This window comes from Myxocyprinus asiaticus, chromosome 45, assembly GCF_019703515.2.
Source record: "Myxocyprinus asiaticus isolate MX2 ecotype Aquarium Trade chromosome 45, UBuf_Myxa_2, whole genome shotgun sequence".
Lineage (NCBI taxonomy): Eukaryota > Metazoa > Chordata > Actinopteri > Cypriniformes > Catostomidae > Myxocyprinus > Myxocyprinus asiaticus.
In genome coordinates, this window is record NC_059388.1 from 10,980,602 (window position 1) to 10,992,857 (window position 12,256).

At 37.1% G+C, this 12,256-nt stretch overlaps 2 protein-coding genes across 2 annotated transcripts in view; one reads left to right on the forward strand and one right to left on the reverse strand.

Annotated features, from left to right (window-relative positions):
• Nucleotides 1-26: 26 nt before the first annotated feature.
• On the reverse strand, nt 27-6,160 carry LOC127435431 (guanylyl cyclase-activating protein 1-like). Its single transcript, XM_051688926.1, has 4 exons — nt 5,816-6,160; nt 2,783-2,932; nt 2,599-2,692; nt 27-1,141 (listed from the first exon to the last, which is right to left on the reverse strand). Exons 1-4 carry the CDS (start codon nt 6,011-6,013, stop codon nt 1,014-1,016), a joined length of 570 nt encoding a protein of 189 aa, XP_051544886.1. The 5' UTR covers nt 6,014-6,160; the 3' UTR covers nt 27-1,013.
• Nucleotides 6,161-9,556: 3,396 nt separating this feature from the next.
• LOC127435392 (golgin subfamily B member 1-like) overlaps nt 9,557-12,256 on the forward strand; it is a 28,919-nt gene continuing 26,219 nt past the window's right edge. The window contains exons 1-3 of the mRNA XM_051688836.1: nt 9,557-9,658; nt 11,800-11,887; nt 11,998-12,171. Of these exons, the coding sequence (XP_051544796.1) occupies nt 11,807-11,887; nt 11,998-12,171 (255 nt within the window). The 5' untranslated portion in view covers nt 9,557-9,658; nt 11,800-11,806. The remainder of the gene's footprint in view (nt 9,659-11,799; nt 11,888-11,997; nt 12,172-12,256) is intronic.

The window sequence follows — 12,256 nt, forward strand, 5'->3', positions numbered from 1 at the left end:
TGCAATTAATTATTTCATGCATGAGCTTAGACCAGTGTTATTTATTATATTTTACATATAATGTACAAATAGAAGCACAAGCAGTTCATGAACAAGACTAAAACAGATACTGTAGTCCTACAACAGAAGGCACCTTTTTAAAGTGACTATGGCTTTAAAGAAACTGTTTAACAGATTTGCAAACACACAAGCCACATTCACATTATGTACATATCTATTACACAAGTAAATATTCCTGACTTAATATAGGTTGTATTGGGGTAGTGTCGTGACATTTCAAGCATTGAAAGCTCTGCTGTGACATGCTATACTCCATAGACATTGTATTATTTATTGACAATATAATATTTGCAAACTATGCATGCAGTTTATGACCTCGTTTTTGTACTTCTAAAAGGTCTGTTGACCCATTGCATACAGTAGCTATTGAAGTGAACTTCCAAGTTAAAAAGTGATTCAAATGTTGAAAATGTGGGGTGATGGTAAAAGTTAAATGGTGACCAGCCACAGCACCTAAAATATATATTGTACATTCATATAAATGTATACATTCATATACATTTGAACCCAAAATCTTTTTGGTTTATGGGCATATTATCATTTACCTGATATTAATCAGCTATTTTTAAATCTAGTATGAGCAATATATATAAAAAAGAAGACGACAACGTTTTCATCTCTTTTGGCCAAAAGTAATAAATAATAATAAAACCCTACAAATGGACTTGTCCACATTATACTGACATTTTTCCCATGAAGCCTCCCTCTGTGTCTTTCGAGATGGCGGTTTCATGAGAAACAGTATATTAGATGTGGGATGTCCCACACCAATTGAATCTCTTTGCCTCTGTTGCTTGTGCTTTAAAGTGTTTGTATAATTAGAAAGTCTCATTCACCCAATCAGTAAGGATGGTGTAGTTTGTTTAGCGGGTGTTGCTTTTGCTTGTTGATCAAGAGTCAGTGAGATTCTAAAAAAGAACAGGACGTTCAGATGTGTGAATGTGGACAGGCTCTTATACGCTGTGTCTCCTGTTATGTATCATGGCCACTATGTGCGAGAGGTCTAAACTCTTCATCATCACCTCCATAAAGTCTTCATCACTGCGTGCCCCTGCTACAAACTCCTCTAGAGACAGCTCGCCTGTTGAATTAAAGGGACAGAATGAGGATCTAACAACTGTTGGGTCAATCTCACAAAGAATTGTCATATTTCACCCCAACATTTATAGGGGAGAAAGAAAATTATACATATTTTCAGAACAAATACTTTTTTTTTCTTTTTTTTTTTTTTTGCATTGTGACATTATTTTCATGACAGTTAATCATGTTAAATCTCATGATATCATATCCTGTTTATTGTACTGAATTTATTTTTATTTGATTTTTGCTGCTCGTTCAATTTACTGAGCAAATGAACATTTCTAGAACATTTTGTCAACTTAATTTCATTGTGTTCTATCTATTTTAAATTTGTAAAATAGAAGTTTACTTAATCCGTTTGAGTTAGGACTACATGTATACTTATTGTGGTGTTAATGTAACATTGATGAAACTAGGCAGGGGATTTCCATTTCTCAGTATGCTTTACATGGGAGTAGATATGAAGAAAAAGCACTGAAATTAAGTGTTATTTTATGCATTTTTGAGCAAAATGAGAATAGGAGGAAATTTGTTAATGTTTAATTTTATATTGGTATTTAAAAAGAGTATTTGTTATGCTGAAGTTGTGGAGGTTACCATTGTGGTGAATATTGGTGCTTGTGCTTAGCTTAAGGATGGACTTTGACTTCACGGGATACTTGATGTGAGTGCTGCTTAGCTCTGTAAGCAGTTGCTATTAAATTGACTGAGCAACAGTTTAATTTTCCTTACACTTGTTTACCTGGCATATACTAATGATTTAAAAAAAATAAATAAAAAATAACAAGTTGGCCCAACTTAAGAAAATGTATTAAATAAACCTTAGTAAATTGAGTTTAATGAACCTAATAAAGTTGAGTTAAAATTACTACATTAATTTGTATTAAAAAATAATAGGAATAATAATCGATACTTTGGGGGCCTGGGTAGCTCAGCGAGTAAAGATGCTGACTACCACCCCTGGAGTCACGAGTTCGAATCCAGGGTGTGCTGAGTGACTCCAGTCAGGTCTCCTAAGCAACCAAATTGGCCCGGTTGCTAGGGAGGGTAGAGTCACATGGGGTAACCTCCTCATAGTTGCTATAATGTGGTTTGCTCTCGGTGGGGCACGTGGTGAGTTGTGCGTGGATGCTGTGGAGAATAGCGTGGGACTCCACACGTGCTACGTGTCCACAGTAACGCGCTCAACAAGCCACGTGATAAAATGTGCAGATTGACGGTCTCGGACGCAGAGGCAACTGGGATTAGTAATCCGCCACCCGGATTGAGGCGAGTCACTACGCCACCACGAGGACTTAGAGCGCATTGGGAATTGGGCATTCCAAATAAATAAATAATCAAATACTTTGATTTTATCTAAATTTGTCAATTTCTTAAGATAGTTCCAATGTATTCAAAATGTTGAGGCTTTATCATTTCGATGCCTGAAGAAGAATTCCCAAGATTTATTGCACTTACCATCTCCATTGATGTCAATCCTATCAAATACCCGGTTTGTGAACTCCTCGGCGCTCAGTTCCTGTGTCTCACTGCCATTGATGGCGCGGATGGCCTAACCCAAGAGGAACAGAGTGTTTATAATGTGTATACAGCATACCATCAGTATTAAATGCTGTAGTTCTGCATGTGTTATCTTGCCAACCTTGATGATATTTAGGAGCTCATGTCTGTCTATGCAGCCGTTACCATCCACATCATAAAGTCTGAAGTACCACCTCAGTTTGTGCTCCATCTTGCCTCTCATTACTAGACTGAGAGCTGCCACGTACTCCATGAAGTCTATATATCCATCCTGCAAAAGAGACAAACTTATTAACTGTAAAATTATTACATTAAGAAACTCTGGCTTTATTTAAGCAATACAGCACTTGAGGCATGCTATATTTGAATAAGGCCATCGCTAAAGGGCAATTTTAGGCACAGCGCACAACCTCTTCAGCCAGTGCTTAATTGCATTTATAAGGGTGCAAAGTGTCATGAAAATTTTTTTTCTCAAGAAAATTCCTAGAGTTGCATCCTACTGCTTGAAGATATTATCCCTGCCAAGTAAACTAAGATTAATAGCCGACATTGTGACGCAGGGCCATAACCACCATAGACATTGAGGGGGGCATGTCCCCCACAATATTCATAATATTGGTCTACTGATATGGGGTTTTTACATGGTTGATTATTAATTATTATGTTTGGTCCCCCCAATCCTGAATATATGGTTACATCCTTGTGACGACACAGTTATCAAACATCAGATTCCCTTTCTTTTTTGCTACGATGCATTATCAAAAAGGCTATCCCATGAGGTCCTGAATTCACATATTTAGATTAAGAGCTACTTGATTCAGATGATGGAGGTGATACGGATCACGATTAGGAGGATTAGGCTGCCCTCTGGAGGATTACTTTCAATTCCCAGGTGTGCGTCTGTGTGACAGACAGCCACATGTCAAAGCTGTAATCCTCAGGTCAACACTCTCTCCTGAGTGTCACCTCTGTTTGTGTAATTCAGATCCTGACTGTCTAGGGCAGTCTCAGAGAGAAGGTCATGGACAATATCAGTGTTCCGGCTTATTAATTTGGTGATGCAAGTTTTTTTTTGTTTGGACTGGATTCTCTAGTTGCAAATGCTTGAGTAATAGATAAGGAATCTGGAGAATACTTTTTCTGGCATTAGAGTAATTTGTCAAGGTGTATCTATTTTCCAAGATAGAATATCTATAATATTTGATATTTGCATAATAATTTAAACAAGACCTGCTCCACTAAACCATAAGACAGGCCTTTAATGCTTCAGTATATAATAAAGTGATGATGGTTAGTTAACATTAAATTCTGTTATATGCTGCACTCCAATTAAAACTATTTTAAACAGCATTTTTCTAATTAGTTTATTATACATGCAACTTTTATGAACTTATATTCATTGAGAGTAGTTTTAAAAATGTATTTGGCATACTACAGGACTGTTTAAAAATTAACTGTGAAGGCAAATATTGTTAAAAAAAAAAAGGGTGGAAAAAACGAAATAAAAACAGTGACCAGTCAGAGCGTCTAGACGCTTTATCTTATACATACATATGTTAGCTCAAATAAAAAAAAGGTCATACTAGACATTATACTCTTTGTCAACTACCCAAATACAATTAAATATTTCTGATTAAACATGATAAGTTTAGGTTAGTGATGCATATTAAAATAAACAGGCAGTTAATGACATTTTAATTATATCCCATATTAAGTTGTGAGTATATTTGAAATCACATTGGTACATGCTGAAATTCTTGTATCAAACGCTCATATCAAGATACGAGAACTAATATCAAGAACTACCATTGGTCTTATAATAGTTTTTGTGCCTAAAATCCCATTGGGACCTTATTATGAGAACAGTTTTGACTTTAAAAAAGAATGCAGCTGTTATTGCATGCACAGTAAATGGGGATCAGTCTCCATAATACAGTCCTTAACAATCTCTAAATCTTAATCTCATAGATAAGCCCATTATTTGTTGTACTGATATGAGTCATTGTAAATGAAAGCAGACTGGAAGTGCCAAATATAGCACTATAAATACTAAGCCAGACAGTACAATATGCAAAATCCAAGCTCATCTGATTCTACAAATGAATGTACTTTGGATGTTAATACTGTGTACTTTTGGATGGTGGTCGACAAAACCTGTCTGTCTGTCTATACTGTCAGTGTCTATCTAAAATTATCACACCGTATTCACTTGAAATTCACCAAGAATATTTGAAAACAGAAAAAAGTAGGTGCATTATCATTGACAAGGCTGTCGGTAGATTTAAAACTGACACAAAGAGGAATTACGAATTCTGTTAATCGTACGAGCACAGTCAAAATGGCCAAATATTAGTTGATTAATCAACCTGGCTGGTATACAATCCATGTAAACTTTATTAGGAACACTGTGGTCCTAATAAAGTGCCTGGCGTGGTCTTCTGCTGTTGTAGCCCATCCGCCTCAAGGTTCGATGTGTTGTGCGTTTTGAGACGCTATTCTGCTCACTACAATTGTACAGAGTGGTTATCTGAGTTATCGTAGCCTTTCTGTCAGCTCAAACCAGTCTGGCCATTCTACATTAACCTCTCTCATCAACAAGGTGTTTCCATCTGCAGAACTGTCACTCACTGGATTTTTTTTGTTTTTAGCACCATTCTGAGTAAACTCTAGAGACTGTTGTGCGTGAAAACAATAATGCCACGATCGAAATCACATTTTTTCCCCATTCTGATGGTTGATGTGAAAATTTTATGAAGCTCCTGACCTGTATCTGATGATTTTATGCATTGCACTGATAATCTCATGAATAAGTAGGTGTACAGGTGTTCATAATAAAGTACTCGGTGAGTGTATAATGGCATATCATTACTTTTGGACCAAACTGAATTTTTTCCACTCAAACTGGTAAGTCTCCAGTAAAATCTCTGAAGTAAAACTTTTGGGATACATCAGGATAAATCAGTCTGACATGAACCTAGAAAACAAGGTTTTAAGACTGATGTAACAGAATGTAATGACCCTGAAAACCTGCATATTATAGCCAGTATTTTAATAAAAACTGATAGATCAAATAATCCGTCTCTCCTCAAATATTCTTTTTCAAACTCTCGGGACTCTTAATATCCAGCCTTATTTTTACACGTCTTTCACTCACCTTGTTCATGTCAAAGGTGCGGAACATCTGCTCAATGTAGGCATTGGCTTCTGAATCCAGACCTTTGAGTCCAAAGAACTGTTTAAACTCATGCAGTGTGAGCTGACCCGATGGACACTCGGTCATGAACTTCTTATACCAAAGATGCATTTCAACGGCCTGCAGGTCGTCCACGGTGCAGCCCGTAGAATTCCCCATTGCTCAACTGACTGTTTTGGAAAAGAGATCTATAGACTGGAGAGTCTGTTTAAAGATCTTTCTAGAAGCCCAATTGGTCTGCTGTGCAGGCGAAAGTTTCGCTTCTCACAGACACACAACACTTGGACCTAAGGAAGAGGTGGGCACAGCCAGGAGGCTTTTGTACCAGCCTGGGATCAGACACGCCCCAGCAACTCCAAATTATTGATGACTAATCCAGCTCAAATCTTGTATGTGGGGCTTAAAGTGCCGCATGGCTGGGATGAACTGGGGATGTCCATTGGTAATTGCATGTGAGCTTGGGGACATGCTGACAAACACTTGTGAACAAATGCACTGATCAGCATTTTTACATTTCACAGAGGTTTTAGTGACAAAGGTTTGCCCGAAGGGACAACTATGACGTAAATGTGTCTTTTGTTGTTTCTGAATTTATTTTAAAATACACCAAATGAGACATAAGTCTTTTTTTTATGCAATGTTAGTAGCCAGTGTCTGTGTTTATGATATAAGAGGTCATGTGTTGCAAGTTCAGACATGCAGATTCTGTTCTGAAATGTTTATTTTTTAATATCACATTTGTGAGTCATTGTCATATAGTGCATATGGTAACAATAGCTTCAGCCAATATTTTTAACATGACAAAGCCTTTACAATAATGATGTATACATAGACTCAATTTTACAATAAAAATAATAAGAATAATTTGAAAACAAACATTACAGTGCCAAAAATATGGGGTTTCAACATTGAAGCCTCAACATCCTTCACAGGGAATTTTTTTTATTTTTATTTGATTGTCAAATAAGACACCCTTACTGTATCTACATTACATTGCTTAGGAAACAGGTTCCAAATTCTCTTAATTGGAATGCCGTGTGTTCCATAGTGCTATCTATAGGAATATTCAAAACAAGTTAAGCTAAATCGACAGCATTGTTGGCATAATGTTGATTATTACAAAATGCATTTTGACTTTTCCCTTCTTTTCTTTAAAAAAAAAAACAACCTATAAATCTAGGTTATAGTGAGGCACTTACAATGGAATTAAATGGGGCCAATCTGTAAACGTTACAATACTTGAAAAGTTTAGAAAGTATATCCACAAGACGTAAACAATATGCGTGTTAACATGATTTTACACTTACTAACCTTTAATGTGTGAAGTTATATCCAAATGTACAACTTCGGTGCAATGACGACGCAACACTGTAAAACCCTAAAATGACCGTAAAAACAACGATTTAACCAACTTTACAGCTTATATAATACACCAGTTTTAACAGAAGAGTTAATGTAAGTGCTTTTATGAAATTATAAGCTTCACATTTCTTCATTTAAACCCTCAAGAAATTAACCCCTTATTTACTTCTATTGTCAAGTCGAAATACATTTTTGTGGTAATCAACATTATGCCACAAATGCTGTCGATTGAAATCAACTTGTGTTGAACTGGGAATATTCCTTTAAAATGGTTCAGTAACTAAAAAGTTATCTTTTATCTAGCTTTTCTATGAGATGCTGTTTGACACCTCACATTAAACTAAATATGTTCACAGGTTAACATTTCTGAGTTTCCCATAAAGATTCCCTTTTCAAGGAAAAAAAATCAGTCAAACTGTTGTTGAAACTGACTGGATAGAGATTTAAGAGTTCGTTTTTAGTGCAAAACATGAATCGGACAGTGCTTTATACAGAATACAGTGCATTAAGATCTTGATTGGCATAGATTTAAAACATAAAAACTTGTATAATTCAAGAAACACTTCTCTATACCTTTCATTACATGAATAACCACTTTAACAGTCAGGAAGATATTTAGGTTAAGTACTAATATAGACAGGAAAACAAAGTTTGCATTTAATACAGGATATAGGACACTTTTAATCTAGTTATCACATGTTGAAGCAGAATGAGCTCAGGTTATCCCATCAAAACCATGAACCTTTTAAGAGTACCAGAGTTTCCCTTCCTACTCGAATTATGCTATATTGCTCAGTGCAAGTAATGTCAGCTGGTGTGACTTCAAATACATGAAATCAAAATGTATGTTACTCTTTTTAACAGTACTGAGCAGTTAAACCTTGTTCAGTGGATATGGAATAATATAAGGAAAATTTGTTTGGCAAAAGGGTCACTAACCTAGTTTCCATCCACTTTTCACACTGTTTTGTTAGCGACAAAGTGAAAATGCGTTAAAAAATGTTGCAAAATTTGCAGTCTTCTGCCTGTTTCCATTCAAATGGCCTTTTATCGATGAAAATGGTGTGCGTGATTATGTCATGCATAAAAAAAGTCACGTAAGTTTTGGTTTATCGCAAAAGAAATCTGCCCTTAAGCCGTTTCCATACAGAAATGTGTGTTGTGATTGTGTATCTTTTGCCTCCATGATGTCCCTAATTCCCTAGTTCTGCAGGTGTGAGCTTGGTGCATTAAAGGGGTCATGACATGCCTTTTTTCATTATTTTAATATGTTACTTGTGGTTCACTTATAATATAAATAAAGTTCTTTGCACACAAATAAAGTCATAATCCTAAACCATTCCACCCTCATTCTGACCATCTGTCAGAAACACTCTGTTTTGGTGCTGCTTCTCCTTTAAGACTTGACAGTAAACGCTCACTGTTTTGATTGGCTCACTGCTCAACGCTACTGGGCAGGCTACGGAAGTGATTAAAGGTAAAGTGGGTGTTGCTGTGGAGGCGGTCAGATACAAATGTCTACCACAGTGTGACATCACAATGTGGAGGAAGTATAGAACGAGTCATTTGGCATTTTGGTTTCAAGAAATGCTCTTTTTGCAGTAAGGAGGAAGTTTTGAGTTCTGAAACTTACAGTATGTTTTTATAGTACAACAACCTGTTATATGTCAAAAGATCAAGGAAAATGTGATTCCTCATGTCATGACCCCTTTAAAATAAATTTCAGGTTCTCTTTGTGTTGCAGAATAGTGTTCCTCTTGGAACCTACAGTTTAGCACGGTGTAAGATCCATGAAAAATATTTATCTTCATGATGGATTTTTGTTTGCTATGGAAATCTAGCTTAGCAACTTGTCCTTCAGTCTGACTCAGTGTCACTGCTGGAGAGCATCTCTATGGCCACCCTACTTCGTCTCCTGGTCCACCAATCCAGGCTCCTGTGAATTGATTCAAATACCGCCACTGTGTATCTGGCAAACAGCGATGTCCACTTGATTACTTCCACAAAAAAGTTCACAGAGAGAGAAACAAAGCTTACAAACACTGTAATGTAGTGTGCCAAAAGAAGGAAACTGCGTCCTAGTTGCTTTCCGCAATTAACAATCATGTTTAAATCATGTCCTCCCATCCTGTTTTGGACACTTATGGAACTCCTAAAAGAAAACTATAGTTGCACTTGGTTCTTATTATCTTGTTCAAGCAAGCATTCCTCGTTTAGATTTTTTGTACGATTGTACGTTTTTTTTATTTGTTGACAGTCCCTTAATCTACAGTTATGCGTGTCACAGAGTCAACTGTAGTTTGCAGACGCACCCTTGTGCGGTCCAATCACAGCGCTGCGTTTCTGTTTCCGGGATGTTTGGTGATGTGGCTCTGCACTGAAATCCTGGAGACGAAATTGATCAAATAAAACACGCAGCTTTTCCCTGCGCCGATTAAACAGGTTAGTTTCATGCTTAATGACATTAACAAGTCGCCTAAAGTTATTCAGACGCTGACATGCACAGCATATGCTAAAACACACGTAAACTTATAAATATCTTTATAGTTGTTTACGAGTCATCAGCACGAGCCCACTTACAGCTCGCGCACATTACAGTAATATCTGCTGCTTTAATAATGCCGTTTGAAAACCATTATAGGAAATATAACCATACCTTTATATGTCTCGATCATTTGTTCTGAAATTACTCGATTCTAAAACGGAGAGAACATGAGTCGCTCAATAATCTTTGCTGTTGTGTAGACAAAATGAAAGCAACGCAGCCGCAGTCGTCAATCTTGTGTGTTTCGGTATTGTTCGGTTCTGTTCGTTTATCTTCGCTTTATTGGCCTGCCACACCAGGTTATTTATTTTCAGAGAAGAGAGATAAGCGTAACAATAACCGCTGTGTTTTTTGTCATCTATGCGTTCGCGCCTCCTTTGATCAGTGAAGGCTAAAAACCCATTACGTTGCCAGCAAAGGAGCCACATTTGAGCTAATCAGATACCTGTGTTATGCAATGTGAAATATTTTATGCATGCATACACTGGCGGCCAAAAGTTTGGAATAATGTACAGATTTTGCACTTATGGAAAGGAATTGGTACTTGTATTCCCCAAAGTGGCATTTAACTGATCACAGTTGAGGACATTAATAACGTGAATTACTATTACAATTTGAAAGAAGAAGAAAAAAAAATGTTCAGAACTTAAACTACTTCAAAGAGTTTTCATCAAAAATCCTCCACGTGCAGCAATGACAGCTTTGCAGATCTTTGGCATTCTAGCTGTCAGTTTGTCCAGATACTCAGGTGACATTTCACCCCACTCTTCCTTTAGCACTTGTCATAGATGTGGCTGTCTTATCGGCACTTCTCATGCACCTTACAGTCTAGCTGATCCCACAAAAGCTCAATGGGGTTAAGATCCAGAACACTCTTTTCCAATTATCTGTTGTCCAATGTCTGTTTCTTTGCCCACTCTAACCATTTCTTTTTGTTTTTCTGTTTCAAAAGTGGCTTTTTCTTTGCAATTCTTCCCATAAGGCCTGCACCCCTGAGTCTTCTCTTTACTGTTGTACATGAAACTGGTGTTGAGCGGGTAGAATTCAATGAAGCTGTCAGCTGAGGACATGCGAGGCGTCTATTTCTCAAACTAGAGACTCTGATGTACTTATCCTCTTGTTTAGTTGTACATCTGGCCTTCCACATCTCTTTCTGTCCTTGTTAGAGCCAGTTGTCCTTTGTCTTTGAAGACTGTAGTGTACACCTTTGTATGAAATCTTCAGTTTTTTGGCAATTTCAAGCATTGTATAGCCTTCATTCCTCAAAAGAATGATTGACTGATGAGTTTCTAGAGAAAGCTGTTTCTTATTGGCCATTTTTGCCCTAATATTGACCTTCAGACATGCCAGTCTATTGCATACTGTGCCAACTCAAAATCAAACACAAAGACAATGTTAATCTTCATTTAACGAACCAAATAGTTTTCAACTGAGTTTGATATAATGGCAAGTGATTTTCTAGTATCAAATTAACAATTTAGCATGATTACTCAATGATAAGGTGTTGGAGTGATGGCTGCTGGAAATGGGGCCTGTCTAGATTTGATCAAAAATGACTTTTTTTCAAATAGTGATGATGCTGATTTTTACATCAGTAATGACCTGACTGTACTTTGTGATCATTCAGATGCCACTTTGGTGAATTAAAGTACCAATTTCCTTCCAAAACAGCAAAATCTGTACATTATTTCAAACTTTTGGCCGCCAGTGTATATTTTTAGTTATGCATATGATATGCCGTGATCTTATTTCATCAGTGCATGTCCAATCATAAGCATTTGATTGATTATTATTATTATAGGTGTATAATGTTAAATAAAGGAGCAGTGTCATCCAAAACTGTTTTTTATTAGAATGCGTAATAATGTAAAATGTGGTGTGAACTGCATTTTATGTTGACTTTAAATGTGTGAATGTGTGGAAAAGATTGTTCCAGTTTTTTATCCAAATACTTTATTTTTGTCCTAAACCCGTCCTAACATTTTGAGTAACGCATACATTAAAGAACCAGCAATTCATTGCGTATCTTTGCATGTAGGTCAGCTATGTTTAGCCGGCTGACCCAGGGGGTGACCTCTGTCCTCCAAGAGCTCTCCGGCGAGGAACGCTCCGATGGAGACTCCCAGGTGTGTAAACAAAATGTTAATTTGTTCATATGTGGGTAGAAGGGGATTACTGTAGATGAACCATCTAGAGAGCCCTGCCTATATTTTAAACGTTGTCATTGGCTTTGTAGCAGGATAGTCTTGTCCCTCAACCCCAACCTGTTGCAGAAGCATCCCTGGAGGGCCCAGGGCCCTCAGAAGAAGTCCTGGAGAGACTGGCCCAGACAGAGCAGTTGGTGGTTCAACTGAAGGAGTTGATTCGAGAGAAGGACATCCAGCTCGCCAGCACTGAGAGACATCTTAAGGTGAAGACATGAACTGTCAATTTGATTACATGCGCCATCAGACAACAACGGTCGTCTTTTTCAATGCCATGTAAACGCTGTAGTT

What these genes read in the sequence shown, in the direction of transcription:
- LOC127435431 (XM_051688926.1), bottom strand. Translation starts at nt 6,013, where the DNA reads ATGGGGAATTCTACGGGCTGCACCGTGGACGACCTGCAGGCCGTTGAA. An exon ending in GCACCTTTGACATGAACAAG is followed by an intron (nt 2,933 to 5,815) that starts GTGAGTGAAAGA and finishes TCTCTTTTGCAG; the next exon opens with GATGGATATATAGACTTCAT. An exon ending in AGCTCCTAAATATCATCAAG is followed by an intron (nt 2,693 to 2,782) that starts GTTGGCAAGATA and finishes CTCTTGGGTTAG; the next exon opens with GCCATCCGCGCCATCAATGG.